Source organism: Geospiza fortis, unplaced genomic scaffold (genome assembly GCF_000277835.1).
Source record: "Geospiza fortis unplaced genomic scaffold, GeoFor_1.0 scaffold424, whole genome shotgun sequence".
Taxonomy (NCBI): domain Eukaryota; kingdom Metazoa; phylum Chordata; class Aves; order Passeriformes; family Thraupidae; genus Geospiza; species Geospiza fortis.
Window position 1 is genome coordinate 3267503 of NW_005054354.1, and position 19331 is coordinate 3286833.

Genomic DNA, 19331 nt, shown 5'->3' on the forward strand with positions numbered 1-19331 from the left:
TTCCCTAATTGATTATGAGTGACCTGAGTTATGGTCACTTCATATGTGTAATATTGGTGTATACACTTATCTTGACAAATGGAACCTCTTACAAGAATCTCAATATGATGCAAAGTACTTTTCTTGCAATAAATAAATAAATAAATAAATAAATACTTTTGGTGGACCCTGAGAATGCCACAGAGCTGGCAAGGAAGGGCTTCTCTCTGAGATCATTATTTGCTGTTAACATGAAAGACTTGGAGATGCATGAGCACAGGTGATCTCCAGTGCCTGAAGGCTGCCAGGCCCTGGCACTGGAAATTCTTTAGACATCTTCACTGCATGGATCATATGCTTAATGCCTTAGCTATTGCTAAAGAAGACTTGACATTAATAAAACCTAGCACATCAACCTTCAGTAAAAACTGTTTTCAGTGAGGTTTTAGTATCAGGCTTTAATCTGGGAGAGTGCTTTGTGATTTTGCCAGATGGACTCTGTTTGTCCTCTCAGGAAAATCCCAATAGATGTTATCCAGAAGATGGGTCACTCATGTTGTGATTTGCTCACTGGTGTGGAACCACAAACATTTGGACCTTACTTGTAGATTAAGAATGGCCCTTTCCTCCCTCTGCTTGTGGGATAGAAGGATAGGATAGGATAGAACAGAGTAGGACAATTTCAGTTGGAAGGGGCCAACAATGATCACCCACCCAACTATTTCAGGGCTGACCAAGAGTCATAGATTGTTGTTAGCTTCTTTAACATCATCCAGTCACTCCTCTGTCATCTGTTGCACCTTCCATTGTTCCAAATTATTTGACCAAGTCAATTGTTGATTAAGCATTTGACGAGTATCCCATAGAGGGTTCTACATGTATTAAATTAATCTATTACAATCACTAACAATACCTGCCAGCAATTTATCAATGTCCCTTAATAGCTTTCTAATGGAACCCTATAGTAAGGATAAATGTGTATGTCTATTGGTTTTAATATGGTTAACATATTATTTAGAAATATTACTATTGGTATTCAACTATTCAGGACTTTATGGTAATTCAGGGTGCAGAGATGTTGCTAGGGGTGATCTTCATTCTATAGTACCCACGTTCTCCCCGTTTTCTATCTTCCTCCAAAGGAAATAAAATGCCAAACTCTCTGCTTTTGCATACATAAATATTTCATTGGCAATCTTACAGTATAATCACTTAAACCAGTAACAGAAGTAATAATTTCTCCAATCTTGTTCAACACACTTTCTACTCTTGCAACTTTATTTTCTGGTTGAGTAATCACCCCTGTCTTCACTTCAAATTTCCTGAGCTTTTAAAACCCATCAGACCATCAGTTGTACTTAACTGCAGAGTAATTGTATTACCTGTGGTGCCTTTACATTTATACTGTCATGTTTTTTAAGTGGTGAGGTGGATGTGCAATGCACATTTCTATGTGGCTTAGTTTATTTACAATCTGTTTTTAGTGCTGCTGATTTCACAGTCCTCTGTGACTGTAATTCAGAAAACTATTTAAAATCTGCTATTGATTGCTTTTAATTAGTTTATGAGTAAGGGTCACCGATTTGGATGCAGATATTTGACATAATGATTCCAAAAGGATTTTCATGTCATGTCCTGCTTCACCCTAAGACATCAGGTTAGTGAATCATTAGCAGCAGACTTTATTTCTCTCTGTGAATTACCAAGGTCACTAGGATCTATGTGAAAGCTGTTTTACTCAGAAAAATCCATGGCCTAATGGTCTTGGTGATGGTTGTTGAAGACAAAGCATGGATAGTGTTCATCACCTTTACAATGTAAAATGCAATTTTTTTCAGGCTTATTTATTCCACTTATCATTTGTAGCAGCAATTTGCCTTTGTTACCAGTGTAGTCTTTCAGAATTAAACTATAAAATTTATTTTATTATGTAGATAATGGAAATCTATTTTACCTCGATGTGTGCTCAATCTACAGATTATCATTATTACTGTTATTATTATTATATCATCAGCATCATCATTGGAATTGCTGAATGTGCCCTTTGGATTAGTCCTTACCTGATAGGATTCTGTGCTTCAGAACTCACATTTACTTCTCTATTAACCTTAGCAAATAGAAGATCATCATGAACAAAAAATAATCTTGCAAAAATAAATAGTGCAGCGGATTCACTGAGCTCCATGTATTTCTGTGGAGCAAACAACAGTTTCTCACTGCTAGGGCTGTCCCCTGGAGCAGCATCTGGAGGACTCTGCAGAGATGTGCATGGGATGATGATCCCTTCTGCTTCCCACCAGAAATACCCCAATTCCACTTTGGCTCAGCCATGAGGACAATGATGATTACATTTGGCCCCATGTGACAGTCTGGAGACATTTATCATTTATGTTCTTATCATGTTTTAATTCAGATCTGGTGACAGCTGTTATATTGACAGTAGTGTTTTTATGCTGTTTATCCTCTGCTTGAATTCAGACCACTCGATAGAACATTTCCAAACATGTTTTGCTATGTAGGTCTCAGCTTTAGCTGAAAGGAACCACTGCTGATAATTTTCTCTTAATTTCCATTTTTGTTTAGTCAGTTTTATAATTAGCAGAAGCTATTGGATGACTGACAAATGCTATAATAGCATTTTGTGGGACAGCCTCAGCATAACTGTATAGAGATTTTCTTCAGATTTGCTAGGAAAATTCACTCACACATCTCTAGGGAAATACCACAGTGAAAAATAAATCCCTTCTGAATTTAGCATGGAGGAGCATTTGATCATGTAAATTCATCACTCTTGTTAGCTGAACACCAAAAAACCTCACAGAGGAAGCTGTGGTCCCAAATGTTTTGGGTATGTTGAGCCACCTCCCTTGCTTTAGTCACCTGCATGGAGGATTTCCCTCAGTCACACAAATTTCTTTCTCCAGTGCCTTCCAGGTTTCCAATGCAGGCATGGCACATCCACACAGTTGTGTTCACAGTGGTACCAGCAGGGAGGGGCAGATTCTTTGTTACTAGAGTTAGATTCTGTCCCTTCTAAGCAACAAGCGCACAGCATTAAAAATATTTTAACCCTCAGGTTGTTTTGTCCTAATTTCTTTCCTATACATTTGGGAAAAGCTTGAGAAATTAATATAACATAACTCAATACTGAAATTGGTGTCATTGACCATTCTGCATTTCTTCTGCTTGCTTCATTTCCCATTCCCTCCCAATAAAACAATGTGGGGGTTTTTTGTTTGGTTGGTTGGTTGGTTGGTTGGTTTTTGTTTGTTTTTTGCTTGGCTACTCAAATTGCCATTTGCTAATGTTTGACATGAAACCTACTAATTTCCCTTTTCTGGTGGAAAAGCTGTGTGTGTTGATGCACAGGTTATACATTACATCTGATGTGAAAGAATAAGACAGGTAAGTAATATCATCAAGTACTCTTCACACAGCATGTGGAAATGTTAGGTGGTGTTTATTTATTTCAGAGTTTTACAAGAGGGGCTGCCTAGGTAATATCTAGATTGAAACCAGGGTTTAAAGTTGATGCTGTATTTGAAAGACATTTTAATGGCCTTGGGGCAAAATGATTTGTGTTGTTTTGGCTAGCCCAAGGTTACAATGAAATATTGTCTTTATTACTTCTGTACCAGGGTTTCTCAGCCACTGTTGGGAATTAAAATGTAAGCGTTAAAGATTTACTACATGGAGAAAAGCAGGAGAGATGAAGAGCCTCAGGATTCAGATCCAGGGCAGGTGGCTGTGCCACCACCTTACAGTCAAACGTGGGCCATTATGGAATTGGTCACTGCAAATAATAAATGCTGGATTACAGACAGACTCATCTTAATCCTGCTCATATCATTGTACACAGATAACAATTTTGTATAATTAAAAAGGTCCATTTTTGAATTAAACAACAAAGCATCGGTAGTTCCCGGGGTGGCGGGGGGGGGACTGAGAATCCCCCAGCTCAGCAAAACAGTCCTGGCTGTTCCTCCAGTGGGTGAGGGACTGAAAAATAAAAGCAGATAAAAATAGAAATGCCCATCAGGAATTGCAAAAAACAATTTTGACTAAGCTAATTATTATCTACCTGCATATACATTTAAAGGCAGGCAATCAGTTTCACTGGGTTTCAGAAAAGAGAGACACCCCAGCGCAGAACTGGTTTGAGAAATATCATTTCCCAGGTTTTCTTGGTGCCAGAGAATTTCACTAAAGCAGCCAAGGAAAGGACTTTCATATCTGTATATTCAAGAAAGCTCCTTTTACACAGCAGTTCTTGGGACCAATGTGTGTTTTCTACTGCCTCTAGACTAGACTGTGTGTAGGGATCTAAATAAAACTTCATGTATTTTCCTGCAGTATTTTAATACTTTTACCAACACCTTATGGTGCTCATTTTCTTGCTTATAGACCTTCATAGCTGGCTGCTAAACACAAAGTTACACAAAACATCTCTTTCTATTTACTGATATGTGTAAGTGTACTACTGAGCTACTTTCACATGGTATCATTTATATTTTGCCCAGCTTCATCGAGAGGTCACCCTCTCACATAGGGGACCTCCACATAATGTGACATTAACTCTTTAATGGCAATAATGTTGAAGGGCAGAATGTGGGCACCCCAGTAGAAAATGCTTTCTGAACACAGAGGTTACTATTTTGTCAGACATCCAAGAGCAACTGCAAGTATTTTGGGAGCATTAATGATGCTGTTGTTTCAGTTGCTACAGTTCCTGGGTGTCCATTTCAGCCAGGCCTGAGCAAGTTTGCTCACTTTGCCTTCAGCAAGGAGTTTTGTTATATGATGTTGGTGCACTTAAAAGCATGGTTAAATTTAGCATCATGTAATTATTTCTTTGGCAACAGGCTTATTACCCAAGCACATACCTGCTGGCTGTATCCCAGAAAGAGACTCTATAAATAGCTTTACATCAGAATAAATTGGACACTGGCATGAGGGAAATACAGCTTTCTGTTTGGCTTATTTTTCTCTCCTTAATGTTCTCAGCACAAAAAGCAATATGAATTGTGATCTGAGCTTGTTCATTAAAAGAGAGCAAATTTGTGTGAGTGCAGGAAGCACATCAGATCTCTGACTATAAATAGACTACGAGGAAGTTGAACCAGATAAGTATTTCCTCAGACTTCTCATCTACAGGAAATTAGCTGCATTAATTCATGAAAAGTACATTTGCTGTTATTGGGAATCCTGGCAGGAGGTGGATGGGAAGGGACCCGTGGGTGATCACCTGCTCCATGCTCCAACCAGGATCACACCTGGGGCAAGGACGCCTGCTCAGAGCCCCATCCTCCCAGGGTTTAGCCTCAGATTACCTTCTAGGACTTCATCTAGGAAGTTATTCTGATTGATTTTATCAAGTGTATTTACTAATTATTCTTCTCCTCATCTTTTACAATTTTACAGTGGTGGCTTTTAGCCTGCTCATCAATCCTTCAGTTTTATTTAGATGTAAATAACTACCCAGCATTTCTGAAATTGAATAACAGCCTAAATCTGCCAGTGGAACAAAAATTAACTGCTCTCAGAAACCTGCAGAAAATAAATAGCTGAGACTTTATATTACAAAATTCATAATTCTCACTAATGCTAAAGTAGATCTGATTTTTATGAAAGGCAAACACCATTGGCATTTTTTTTCCTAGTGGCAGACACTTGTTTCAGATCGTTTATCAGAAGACATACAAGAGTACAGACAGTCAAAATCCTTTTCACACAAGGGAAAGAAAAGCAGCCAGCAATAAAAATATTTGTTACTATGAACAGATAGACAATGATTACAAAATACAATGCAGTTCTTACAGTTTTTAATTTGAATATTTTTTACACTCAAAATACCTCTTTGTATTCTAAATTCACTCTAAAAATAAGAAAAAGCTGTTTAAAAAGTCTAAAGATCTAAAATGTCATAGTTAAAAATCACATTCATAACTAAATTCAAAGTTGTGACTTCAAAGAAAATTAAAAATGCTCTTGTGACCTTCTCTTGAGAAAATTTTCAGAAACAAAATGGAATGAACAGTGCATTGCATATTATTGTATCAGTGCATCTCGTATATCCAGCACTAAGTATTCTGTATTTTAAAATGGTTTAAACCATCTTCTTCTTGATCAAAAGCCAATATAAACATACACCTAAAAATATCAGAATCCATGGACCATTCATTATACCTAACTGTATGGTTCATTACTTTGAAAAAAACTAATAGCAAGCCAGCCAGATTTGACCACTTGTCATTTACATTATCCAGTTTGGCTTAATTCAAGTGATATCACAAAATTATAATCCTTAGCAAACACTAATCATTACTCATCCCGTTAAAAAAATTAATAAATGTAATCTTGTAGCATTAGATATAAGGGATTCTTCCCAGTGCCCTTTTGTTTTTCAGACTGCATTCAGGAGTCTGAATGCAGTTGAACCCTTCTGAATTTGAAGCCTTCTGCACAATTTTTTTATGAATCTTTCTTGTGCAGTCCCCATTAGACTGATTCTCTTTAAAGCCAGCATTAGATATCTCATCTGCTTATCCATGGAAGCACTCACAGGAGCTATCAAGGAATTGTCAAGAGGCAGAGGACATCACACTCTATACGGAGCAAAATATTGCTTCCCTTGCAGATGGCACCCAGTTTTATCTCAGCAAAACACCAGCTCTGATCAATGTTAAGAAATCTTAGAGACCAACAGCTGTATGACTTGGGTTTCTGTAAATCTGACACAGTTGGAGGCAAAGCTGTAGTGAGAATTAATTTTGCCTGCCATTATCAGCCTGGGTACAAATAACTGAATATCTGGATAGAAACAGCTGATATGTGGTGCCTTCATAACATCTCTCCTGAAATACTACACTCTCAGAACTGCTACCTACATGACATTTTAAAAATATTCACCAGTATTTTAGATGGCCAAAATCACCTTAAGAAAACCTATAATTAACAAATACAAAAACCCCATGACTGTTTCAGTTGGATATGCTGAGAGTGGTCAGTGCTTGCCAGGTCCTGGCTACGGGTTACCTGTCCTGTGAAACAAGAAGCAAAAAAATTGAAAAACATACTTTTGTTTCACTTTTCTATTCTTTCCTATTTAGCTAAGCCGAATTAACAAAGTAGTTATCAGGACATGTTTAACAATCCCATACTCTGCCAGTCAAAACCCTCTCCTATTAGCATCAGTGCCTGGGCTCAACTTTAAGAAAATTTTGTTTTATTGAAATTTGGCTTGGGAAAAAATCCAAAGCACCAGCCAAATGAATTAGTGTTTCAGAATATTCAGTATATGGAAATGGCTGGGTTTTATAACAGAAGCTGCTCATAATTTTTGATAACAGATAAAATTGCTGTCTGAGCTTCAAATGTGTCATTTAAAATTAAATCCATGAAGGTTGTCTCTTCTCTAGCTTTTCTCTGAAAGTTTTGGAAGTCAGAAGTCTGTGAACATCAGATTAAAGTCTATCAAAAGGAGTAAAATAATTCAAAAGGAAGAAAATACTTTGTTCCTGAAGCACAAGGACAATCTTGCCTTGTATATATGTAAAGAAAAAATTTGACTATTTATTGGAGGATGGTTTGGGGTGCCCTCTGTTCCCAATAGGTAATTACACATGCAAGCCCTTAATATTGAAAGTATAATCCTAACTCTTAGCCAGATTTATCTAGCAATAACCTCACCAAGGCATTAATCTTGCTGTGACATACTCATCTTAAGGAATAAACAGCATTTTTTCTCTAATGCAGTAGCTTACTAACACAGACTTGTTTACAGTAATCACTGTGCAGGTTTTGCTACTCATTTTCAGGGCTAATTCAAATCCTGGGCTTTCCTGATTGAAAGTAAACCAAATCTAATCTCATTCAAAAGGTTTAATGTACAACTTTTCCTTCAGAGGACAGGAAGGTGTGAATATTTATGGCATGATATCCTGCTCCTGCTTCTGTGCTCAGAGCTGACAAACTGCCATCTCTGGGAGCTGTGGGAAGGACACCTCCCTCCTGAGCTGAATTGGCCCCAATTCCTGTGATGTTATTACTTAAGTTCTGATCATATTTTTGTTCAGAAAGTCAGAATACAGCTTCGCTGGTTGAAGTAGAGGCAAGCATCCAAAAAGCAGATTTCTATTTTAAATAATCCTAGTTTAGGATTACTGAAATAAGTCATATGGACTAACAGGCATAGTACTAAGTAATAGTAATATTGAAAGTAATATTGAAAATTATACTGAAAGGCAGTGACTTGCAAGACCATCTCAGTAAACCCTGTCCTGTAGTGCAATTGCATGTTCACACTCTCCCTTTTCTTGAGGAGAAATTTCTAATGTAAACTAGGATGTGTGTTACTTTTGTAAAAGATTCAAGTACCAGATCAATATTTTAAAATTTTTTTGTCAGTTTGAGTTTTGCAGAATTAGATAGGTACATGAAAAATAATCTCAATGTCTTATTATTTTGAGTCAAGAACATATAAAAAGAGGCTTTAAACACTGATAAAAACACATTTGTCATCACAGCCAGCAATTGCTGCTTGAGGACTTTCCCAAACTATCTTTAATCTTAATACAATCCACCTGATGGTTAAAATAATAATAAAACCCAGCATTTTTGTCTCCTTTTCTTATTGTCTCCACTGCTCTTTTTCCAGTATCAAAAGTGAAATACCACACTTACCTTGCAAAACCATCTCTTAGTGGCCCCATTTCTTTTAAGCAATAGCTTTGGTCCTCATTGCATAGTTGAGGGTGTTCAGATGTAGCAGACAACATTTTTCATGCTGATTGTGCAGCAAATCTGGCCTTTTCCCCTTTTTAAGCGGCACATTTCAACTTCACTTTGTTAAGAGCACGGTACCAAAAGTTGATTGTAACACTAACTGGAATGGCACATGTTATAAAGTCTATATTGCTGGTTATTTTAACTGTTTATGTTACTTTAATTTCTGCTGACATAAAACTCAGTATGTTGCTGTTTTACCTCACAGTCTCTGACTGGCCAAAGACATCAAACTGGCTGTAGTTCCCTGATTTTTGAACTGGATTCCTCTAAAATAAAATGAACAAATGTGATTCAGGGTTGGAACTCCTAAATTCCACAGAAGTAGGAAGTGGCAGCAGATGTTGCTCAGTAAAGTAGACCATCCCAGCAGATGGGCAAATATGAAACGCAAAGGCTTTTCCTGACATCATTTGGTTTTAATATGATAGAAATAAAATGCCTTGTCAGTAAAATATAACCAGACAGTTGCTTTGTAGTCATTTTGGATACATGGCTGGTAATTCAAAGTCCTGCTGCCTTTGCAATATTAATTATTCTGTGCCTCTTTACAGCAAGAATACGTGTCAGACCAGCTGAACATGCCACATGCAGCTGTAGTGGCTCGGAAGTATCTGTTACTCTATTTGCAATTTAACGTTAGTGAAAGATACAGGAAAACAACTTGGTGGATAATTTCCAGGAATCTCGTTGATGTATCAGTGAAAATTTTAGGCACAGGACTTCATCCCCTGTTTTGGAGTGGTTTCCATACCCCTGTAGAGGTTTGTGATGTGTATTTTAGAGTAGAAAAGCAGTTCTGTAGGGCTGAGAGCTGTGAATGTGAACTGCCTCAGGGGAGATGGGGCTGCAAGCTTTGTGCTTAATGACATATGTTCCCATTAAAATGTGTAAGTTGTTCTCTTGTACAAGTGGTTAACACCTTTTTAATCAGGCCATTTATTTCTTTTACAAAAATAAGCACCCCGGGTTGGAAAATGATACTACTTTACTGTCAGCAGTGTGTATATACATTTATACATATATTAAAATATGTATTTACACAACTTTCAGTATGATTGAATGAATCTGAGATACACATTAACATAACATACTACTTGTGGCACATATAATACGTATTTGTAGTGAGAGCAAAGCTGTGGTACTCACTCAGTAGTACCCTGATGCCATCAGAGATGCTGTTTAATTGAGAGCTGCTTCTCTTAAACGTGGCAAGTACATGATGTCTGCTGCTTTCAATCTCATGTGCTTACGACATTGTGTCTTTGGAGCAAAGGCTAGGATGTGTCTGTTTCACCGAGCACCAAGTTTTCTGACATGGATGAATTATCTGGTGTCTGAGGAAAAATAGCATTTTTAGTGTGTTTAATTACAGCTCAGGTTGTTTATCATGTTTTCTGGGACGAATTTCTCAATCTTGTTTTCGTCTTATTTTGACTGCCCCATGTATTAATTGTTAAGCTCATCTTTTGTGACAACACCCAGAAGGCAGCCTTTTATAAATCAAAAGTAAATATATTACCCTACCTTGCAGGGGTGCCATAAGGCTTAATTAGTTCATTTTTGTAAAGTGTTTTGAGATTCCCAGATCAGCATCAAGTGTTTGTTATTAATTATGGGATCTAGGGAGTATATTGGATGATTTCTTAATTTAATTTCCTTCAGGCAACCTTAAAATAACTAATTTTGTAATATCTTTGTTCTTTTAAATTCCTAAATCACATTTGCTCTGGGCTCAAGTAATTCTGTATATATTTTCCTCTCACTGTATTTTTATTTCTAGACTTTTTTATTTATACAGTAATATGAAAAACAGTCTTTTACTATTTTCTCTGTGAATTCTGCTATGTGGATTATTCTCTATTAAGAAGGTTTTGTTTAAACATTAGCTGGTGGGTTTTTTCCTGCAGTTGGGGGTGTTAAGTAATTTACTTGGCTTCCCCTGGGAAATTTGCAGAGATTACATGGCACTGCTGTGATTTATCATTTCTACTTTATTTCTGACTCATAAAGCATGCATTATTTTGTGTTTACTTTCAGCAACAGATCACAGGAAATTTCATCATCAATCAAAGCACTTTAAAATGGGGAGAAGTGATAAGGTGACAGAGGCACAGTCAGCAAGTGTGGTTATTGGAGAATCATTTCTGCTTCATTGTGTGGTAACACTTCTCATTTCATTGCTTCCCCAGGATCGGGCTCGTGTCGCTTCAGTTACTCAGATCCCAGCATCACGGTGTCCTACAGCAAGAACAGTTCTGCAGATTGGACTCAGCTGGAGAAAATTAGGTTTGTTACAGCCCTTTAATAATTTTCATGTTTTCCAGCTGAGCAGGTGGTGTTTAAACCTGGCTCTTTCAAAACTTGTTTTCTTTGTGAACTTTTCAGTTCTCCTTGTTCATACAAAAGATGAGGGGTGAAATTCCTGGCTAATTGCAGAACTGCCACCAGGTTTGGTAAATCACAAATTCATCCATTGACTACGTGGGAAGTGAGGAAGAGAATCACTTCACACTTACAATGCAACTCCAATAACCAGCAGGATCAAGTGCCTGAAAAAACAAAACTTTGATGACTTTTTGCATTTTAGCACCATTTTTAATGTCAGCAAGGGCCGTATTTTATAATATTTCAAGTTTCTACTTGGGTAGATTAAAATGTTTAATAAAAACATTTTATAGTTTGATATGAACACTTGGCTCTTAACACTCTTGTAATAACAAGATTATGACAAATAGTGCCTTGCTTTTAAACCAACTGGCATACATGAAAATGCAAAGGATTATGAATGGAAAATTTAAATCTTTTCATCACAATATCCACACCTTTAAAGAGAGCCAAAGATGGATTTTTCTAAGAGAGCATATTTTATTAAGTAATAATAGGAAAGGCATTTTGTGCAACAGCATAAAAACATAATTATGCAACTGGGGAAGAAAAAGCTGTTATTTATATGTAATGTACTCATAGCATCTCAGTGCGCCTTCCCGCATCACCTCAGTGTCAGTGCTGTACAAGTGACTTGCTTGAGCTAATTTTCAGTCCATTGAGGCAAATTGGAGAGCAAAAGGGTCCTTAATTTCTGATGAAGAAGTAAAACTAGCTGGAAGGTTGTGTATTTCAGTATCTCATCCTCCAACTCCTTGTGGGAGTGGAACTACAATTTCATTTAAAAAAACCCATAAATTTTAGTAAAACAATTGGTGCTAACTCTTATCTCAGGGAAATATAAAGCAAGGGTAATTCACTGCAGGCACTGAAGTTGCCTCAGAGTAACCACAAAATGCATTCCATTTTTCTCACATTGATGCAAAATTACACACCTAGTCCATAACATCAGCTCAGTTGCTCTCATAGCTCTGCAAGCCAGCAAACTTGAGAGTTGTGTGGATGCAAACACAAGCCCTTGAGACCAAATTTTTTTTTTTTTTAAGTTAATGTGCATGCAGTTTGACCTCTCTTTCCTCAACTTTGATGCGAGAGCCAGCAGTAGAAAATAGGTCAATAGAGCAATGTCGTGCGAAGGGGAGAGGATGAATTATGGAAGGATGCTCGTTGCTCCCGTGGTCCCTATGAATTGCAGTGTTATTTGAATGTGCCTCAGCAGATTTCACATGTAACTCCAGGGAACAGTGGGAGAACTGGGGAGATATGGGACAGGAGGGCATCTGTGTGTATTTTGTGGGTGGGATGTCAGCTCTGGGCTCCTGGGAGGGAGGGCAGAGGTCTCTGGGGAAGGCAGTGCTGTGTGCGGGCTCTGGGAGCGAGGACGGCGCCTCAGAGCAGCGCTGCACTGCAGGGTGACAGACACAATGTTCAGCAAGGGCAGGGAGATCTGTGGGGGCACGGTCTGGGTGTCAATATGGGACAAATGCAGTTGCATTTCAGCATTTTGCTTTGCTTTCAAAAGAGAAGTTCCTCTATTTTCTGCTATGAAAGGAAGCTATTGGTGCCCTTTTCCCCTGAAAGCTCTGGATTGTCTCTGACAAACTATTCACCCTTTAAAGCATCACTACCAAGGCAAATAGAACGTTGACTAGCTGACATCTTGCAAACCTCATTTTTGTAACTCCTTGCAGCCTGAGGTTTGAATACAGCTGATTCACACGCTGGGTGGTTGTTGAGGTTTAGCCCCACCCAGCAGCCAAGCCCCACGCAGACTCTCTCTCATTCCCCCACCAGCAGAACTGGGAAGAGAACTGGAGTGGTAAAAAACAGAATTCATGGGTTGAGATAGAGACACTTTAATAGGGAAAGCAAAAGTCAAGCAAAGCAAAACAAGGAATTAATTCACTGCTTCCCAAGGGCAGGCAGGAGTTCAGCCACCTCCAGGAGAGCAGGGCCCATCACGTGTCATGGTGACTTGGGGGACAAACACCATCACTCCAAATATCCCCCTTCCCCCTTCTTCCCCACTTTATACACTGAGCATGGTGTCACATGGTCTGAAATATCCCTGTGGTCAGTTGAGGTCACCTCCTCCCAGCCTCCCATCACCCCAACTTCTTCTGGATGAACCTCAATCCTTTCACTGCTCTCTGAAGAGCTCGAGGCCCTAATCATTGCCTAATAGTAAGGCTCCAGGTATGACTCTCCACCCCTCATTCTGTATTTTCAGCAACAAGAGAGAGGACAAATGGATTGTTTCTTCTGTATTGTTCTTGAAGCAGAACATGGAAAGAAAGGCAACCTGGCCCTCCTCATGCACAGAACTATCCTGACAGTAGGGATGTGGGATTGGAAGGACACGTTTGTCAGAGAAAATTCCTACCTTTTCTCTCCAACCATTCTGCTCCATCCAAATCTTAAGAGACTGAGATATCAGGAGTCAGCAGATTCTTTTGATGAAGCAAAAAAATCAAATTTTGTGAGACCAATTTTTCTAATGAGCTTCCTTAACATTTCCTTTCAGCCATACCTGCAAAATACCTGACAATCCCCAGTCACCATCCGTGACCAGCACTGAGCCTGGACATGGTCCTGCTCTATCCTCCTGTTCTCCCAATATCTGCACTGATCTGTGGTTTATTGCCTTAGCTTGCACTCTCTTTGAAGCCAGGCTGCCTGTTTGGGCTGGATGTGCCCTGCCTGGCACAGTGGGACTCTGCCTCAGGGCAGGTATTTTCTGATCTCCACAGAAGCTTTATCAGCATACAAGGGATGTTAGCACAAGCATGTCACACCTAGTAAATGTGTTAATTGAGGGAAAAGTGTTCCTGACTATGCCTTAAAATTGGTCTAATTCCCTATCCTTGTTTTTCAGTGCCCCTTCCAATATCAGCACAATCATCCACATCTTGTACCTTCCTGAAGATGCTAAAGGGGAGAACGTCCATTTTCAGTGGAAACAGGATTATGTTCTTGCTGGTGATGTGTATGAAGCCTGTTGGGCATTGGACAACGTCCTGATCATAAATGCTGCTCACAGAAAAGTTGTGTTAGAAGATAATCTGGATCCTGTGGATACTGGCAACTGGCTTTTCTTTCCTGGGGCCACAGTTAAGGTTAGTCTGATTTTCCATGGCTTAATGTTATTATTACTCTTGTAAGTAGAAGACAGTAACATCTAACCAAACTGTGATCATAAGGGTGTTCAGGCAACTCCATCTGCTTCTAGCATTGGGCTCTTTTTAGCTTTGTTTTTACCCTTTCTCTATCCCATTGGGGCTCTCTAAAACAATGCAACTTTTCTGCCATGACCAAAACCAAATGGCATTTATACTGTCATGTCAAAGATCATGTAACAGAAAATGGAAAACGGCTTCCTTTCAGCAAAACAGTGCAATATTTTTGAAATTAATTCAAGTCTTTCTGTTAGATATTTTAAATACCTGCTTTTTAGCTTGGTCTTGTTCAGCTACAACTACTCACTTCACAAATCATCCCAAAAAAGTAAGGTTTCCCACTTTTTCTGTCTGTGAATATCCCATCTCCATTGCAGCACAAATTTGGGTAGTGGCTGCTCCTTAAGATTCTCTTTTTCAGTATGATCCTGCTTTGCTATGTGAGATACAGCAAGACCAAGATCCATTCTACCTTGAAAAAAACTCTAAGGAGCCCAACAAGACCTCTGTGCACAGAGTACCTTCACCTGCAGATTTGTTCAATATTTGGAAAACAGTTGGATTCTTGCAGTCAATGTTTCAAAGCAGCCAGAAGTTCAACAGCTGATGACTTTCTGGTTTCATCCTATTTTCATTCACAAAAGCAGTTTTGATGTCAGGGTTCATTTATGATGCTGTTAATGGTTTTGGCAATTGCACAGGAAACAGATGTTGAATACTGAGGGCAGTAAGAGTTTGGTTTTGGCCTCATCCTTTTCCCACAGAACCTGATACAAATGGCTTCAAATTAACAGTTTAAGACATAAATATTCCCACTAATCTACTAATCATAGTGCCATCTTATTAACTCTTTTTTCTCTACTTCAGCAAGGTCATTTAAACTACATGGGCAAAATTTTTACACGATATTTTAGAATCAAATAATGTCCTGCATATTTAATGAATATTATGTGATTGCTTAACACTTGTTTTGTCAGTCTTATCTCTGGATTTTGAAATCCAGCCCACATATGTGAAGGTGTGAAAGAAGAGCAAGGGTTAATGTACCACAGGCAATGTTACTTTTCTCAGTTGTCCAAGCCTAAACACTGCTTACTCTTTCTGAAATATGTATAAACAACATCTAAATTTTAGGAAATAAGCCTGGTTTTTTGCTGCTGTTTATGATTTTTGTTGATTGGTTGTGGAGGCTATTTTGGGGTTTGTTTAGTTAAACCGAGCTAGTTTGTGCCAATACACAGCTAGGCATTTATGAAAGACAAAGGACCTAAACTTGGAGATCACTGAGAGTTTCTAGACAGAAATCCCATCAAGGTCAAGCCTTTTATGTGACATGAGTGAGGTTTCACCAACCTGCCATTCCTCCAAGCTCATCTTCTGTTTCAGGTACAAGTGAAATGTGCAAATGCCTGTTTCCAGCTGACTCTGGCTGTGTGTAGCCGCTTACACCAGGCTGAGGCTATGTGTAAGGCTGTGGTGTAGGCACACTGGATTAGGGCTATGTGTGAGGCAGGCCTTTAATTCTTCATGGGACCCTGCAGCTTGTCTGTATTGTCACCAGAGCACTCCTTCACTCATCTCATTTTTAGCTTTTGCTGCAGTCTTCCTCAGATTTTCAGGAACAATCTTGCCAAATATAATTTGAACAGATTTTGCAATGTGAATTTCATGTTATGTCAAAAGTAAGACTATAAATTGGGTCAAGATTTACATCAGATCAGCATAAAACCTGTCGTAGCATTCTAACACCAAGAACAAAATTTTTTACTTTTTTTGCTTTTCATATTTGGAATATTATATACATTTTACAAAATCTTTTATTATTTTCTTTAAACACTTCTAATCTCAGTTCATCACAAACATAATATTTTGTATAAGTAGAAAGGTAAGAATCCTTGTAGATTGTGCTAATGACATTAAGTATGGCATAGAGGAAGGCTGTAGGAGATTTCTCTATCATTGCCAAAGTCACTGGCATACAGAATAATATTTGAGAAACCCTAACAGTGTTACAGGGGTAGCTTCCATCACAGATAATTCTAGTTCCCTTTTTTCTACAAGTCTTTTTGCTTCCCAGACAACAGGAACTTGCTAAATAGTCCTGATCTTTGTTCACAAAGTCTGTACAGCAATTCAAAATTCCTCTTTACATTTTTACTAAGGCATCAGCAAAGTGTGGTCTCATGGCTGCCTGCAGCTTCCTCACGAGGGGAGCAGAGGGGCAGGCACCAATCTCCTCTCTGGTGGCCAGGGGTAAGGTCTGAGGGAATGACATGAGGCTGTGTCAGGGGAGATGTAGGCTGGCTGTGAGGAAAAGGTTCTTCCCCCAGAGGGTGGCTGGGCTCTGAACAGGCTCCCCAGGGCAGTGGCCACAGCACCAGCCTGACAGAGCTCAAGTGCTTGAACAATACTCTCAGGCATGTGGTGAAATCCTTGGGATGTTCTGGGCAGGCCAAGAGTTGGACTCTGATAATCTCAGTGAGCACCTTCCTGCTCAGGATATTCTGTGACTCTATGAAGTTTCATTGCTGCCTGCTGCTACCTTTTCTAACTCTCACCTATGTGCCTCAAGTTCCCATACTCGCTGTCACAATGCCAAACCTCGTTCCAATCTCACAAGACCTTTTTTCTGATACCCAAGCCCATTTGTGCCATACAAGTTTCAGTTCATATCCTCCCATCCTCTCTCAATTAATATTTTAGAAAAACTAGCCTTAAAAATATTTCTTGATAATCTAACATGTAAGATTAGGCCATTAGACATTCTCTGTCCTTGACAGTAAATGACACAGCAGAGTGTGCATCTACCTAGGCAGATGCTCTCCTCACAGAGAAATTGTGTCATCCTGGCTGCCTGCTGAGTCCCTGGCTCATATTTGAGGGTACATCCCATGAAGATAACACCATTGGGGTGGACAGTGAGTGTATGACTGGGAAATTTGCAGCAATGTGTTCACCCACTCCAGTTTGGTGGGTTTGGATGCTGTGCTTTCAACAAACACTGTGGGAACTTTCCTGTGCCCAGCATGGGAAGCAGCTTCTCCTCCTCTCCCAGTCTGCTTGAGCTTGGCCCAGGGATTTCCTTGCATTTCCTGTTGCCCCCAGGAGCAGTTGCTGCTCCTTTGAAAGCACATGGCTGGTTGCAGACACAGCTGGACCTGGCTACTGAAACAGGATGCAAGCTGAGAGATAAGCCATTGAGCTTGTGTGTCTTGGTTCCAAAGAAGACAGCAAAAGGCAAGAGAGAGGCTGTTAGCAAGGCCAAGCAACCCTTAGGAGATTAATTGGATCCACTGGAACGTGTTTATCTGTGTCGGGCTGTGTGGAAGGGTGTTGAACAGGATAAATTCCTGACTGGGCTTCAAGATTTCCAGTGACAGTCCTGAGCATGAGCATGGCCTCACAACTGAGCATGGTCAGGATGATGCTCTGGTGGTTGAGATTGCTGAAAACCATGGAAGAATGTTGTACTTCTGTCAATGATGTTCCTTGGAGCTCTACTCCTATGGAACAGAAAACCGATTTAAGCTTTCATTGGGCACTTCATAAATATTGTATATTTGACCAGAAATTGCTGAGCTTTGAGGTAGAGCATTTGGAAGTTCTTTTGTTTTCTCTGATTGTCCTAGTTCAAAATTGGTTGTTCAAACTATAAAACTAATTTTGAGAAGGGAAACAACCTCAGTAGTCTTAGAGTTTTTGTTTCTGCAGTGCTTTGATTGTACAAAAATAACATTGAGACCAAACCACCTGTCTCTGGAATTTTTCCACATTGGGAAAGAGCAGAATGGATCATTTCAGACACCAGAGGGACAATGTATTTGGCCATGGCGTGCTAACCCAGTGACACTTTTCATCTTTGAGAAGAGTCAAGTCACAGAATTGCTGACTCACAGAGTTGCAGCCACTCTTCATTTGGGGGCTGGAGGTTGGCATTCATCTGGACAGCTTGGTTTGTTTGTTCTGCAGGGTTTGGGGACTACACCTGAGGCTGATTGTTGGTGCTGAGCTCTGTGTGTGCAGCCTGGCTTGGGATGGGGCAATGGGGGCAGGTGTGTGCCAGCCTCACTGAGCAGGTTGGGTTTAGGACTAGGGAATGGTAACTGATCCATGTTATTTACTACTGTGGGCATGACCAATAAATCCTGAAAATATTCCAATCCCAGTATCCTGATTCAGTAGGTCCTTTAAATAACAGGTCATCACCATTCAGCTCATTTTCATTTCCCAGATATGCATGTCAGGGTAGCAGAAGGGAAAGTTGCATAAGAAAAGAGTCACTCATACTCAGAAAAATATACTGAAAATACGTGTAGAACACTGTGACCTTTTACCTCACCCTGAGCAGAGCAGGGCTGTGCACATCCCAGATCTGCAAGTCCTTCCTGAACCTGCATAGTTGTGTGCTGCTGAGCAGAGAAGACATGCACACAGCCCTGGGAATTTGGCAAAAAGAAAGGCTGATCTAGCTATTTGATCCTCCCTCATTCCAGAGTAGATTTACAAATGTCTGAATACTCTGTTAATTAATGGAATAGCTTTGGATAGTCTTCTTCTTAAACAAACATCCTGATCCATATATATATATAGCACACACAAACATATATATATATATATGGGTTTGTGTGTGCTAAAATAAATAAGATTTTTTTTCCTTTTCTTTTGCTTTTAAATTCTTGCTTTAAAAAGTGTTCAGGTGTCCATTTTCTGAATCAGTTTGGATGTATTTGTTTGAAGGAGGAGAGGTAATCTATGTATGCCAGTGTGAAAATGTCAGATTGAAATTGCTATGACCTTATATTGGTCAAAATTACAAAGAGATAGATTCTTCTGACAAGATTCCTTTGTTTTTTTTTGAATAAGATATATCAAGGCAGTATTTGGTCTGTGGGCCAAACCCAGCCTTCTAGCCAGCTGCTTTGCCTTCAGGAGCCCTTATGCACCACCTCTTCCTGGGAAGGGATGGGCAGACTTCCTGCTGCAGCTCATCTGAGAGACATTCCT

The 19331-nt window shown here is 39.3% G+C and overlaps 1 protein-coding gene across 1 annotated transcript in view; it reads left to right on the forward strand.

Annotated features, from left to right (window-relative positions):
- Positions 1-19331, forward strand: part of RELN (reelin) — a 240218-nt gene that overhangs the window by 94668 nt on the left and 126219 nt on the right. The window contains exons 9-10 of the mRNA XM_005423559.1: positions 10956-11052; positions 14027-14267. Coding sequence (XP_005423616.1) covers positions 10956-11052; positions 14027-14267 — 338 coding nt within the window. The remainder of the gene's footprint in view (positions 1-10955; positions 11053-14026; positions 14268-19331) is intronic.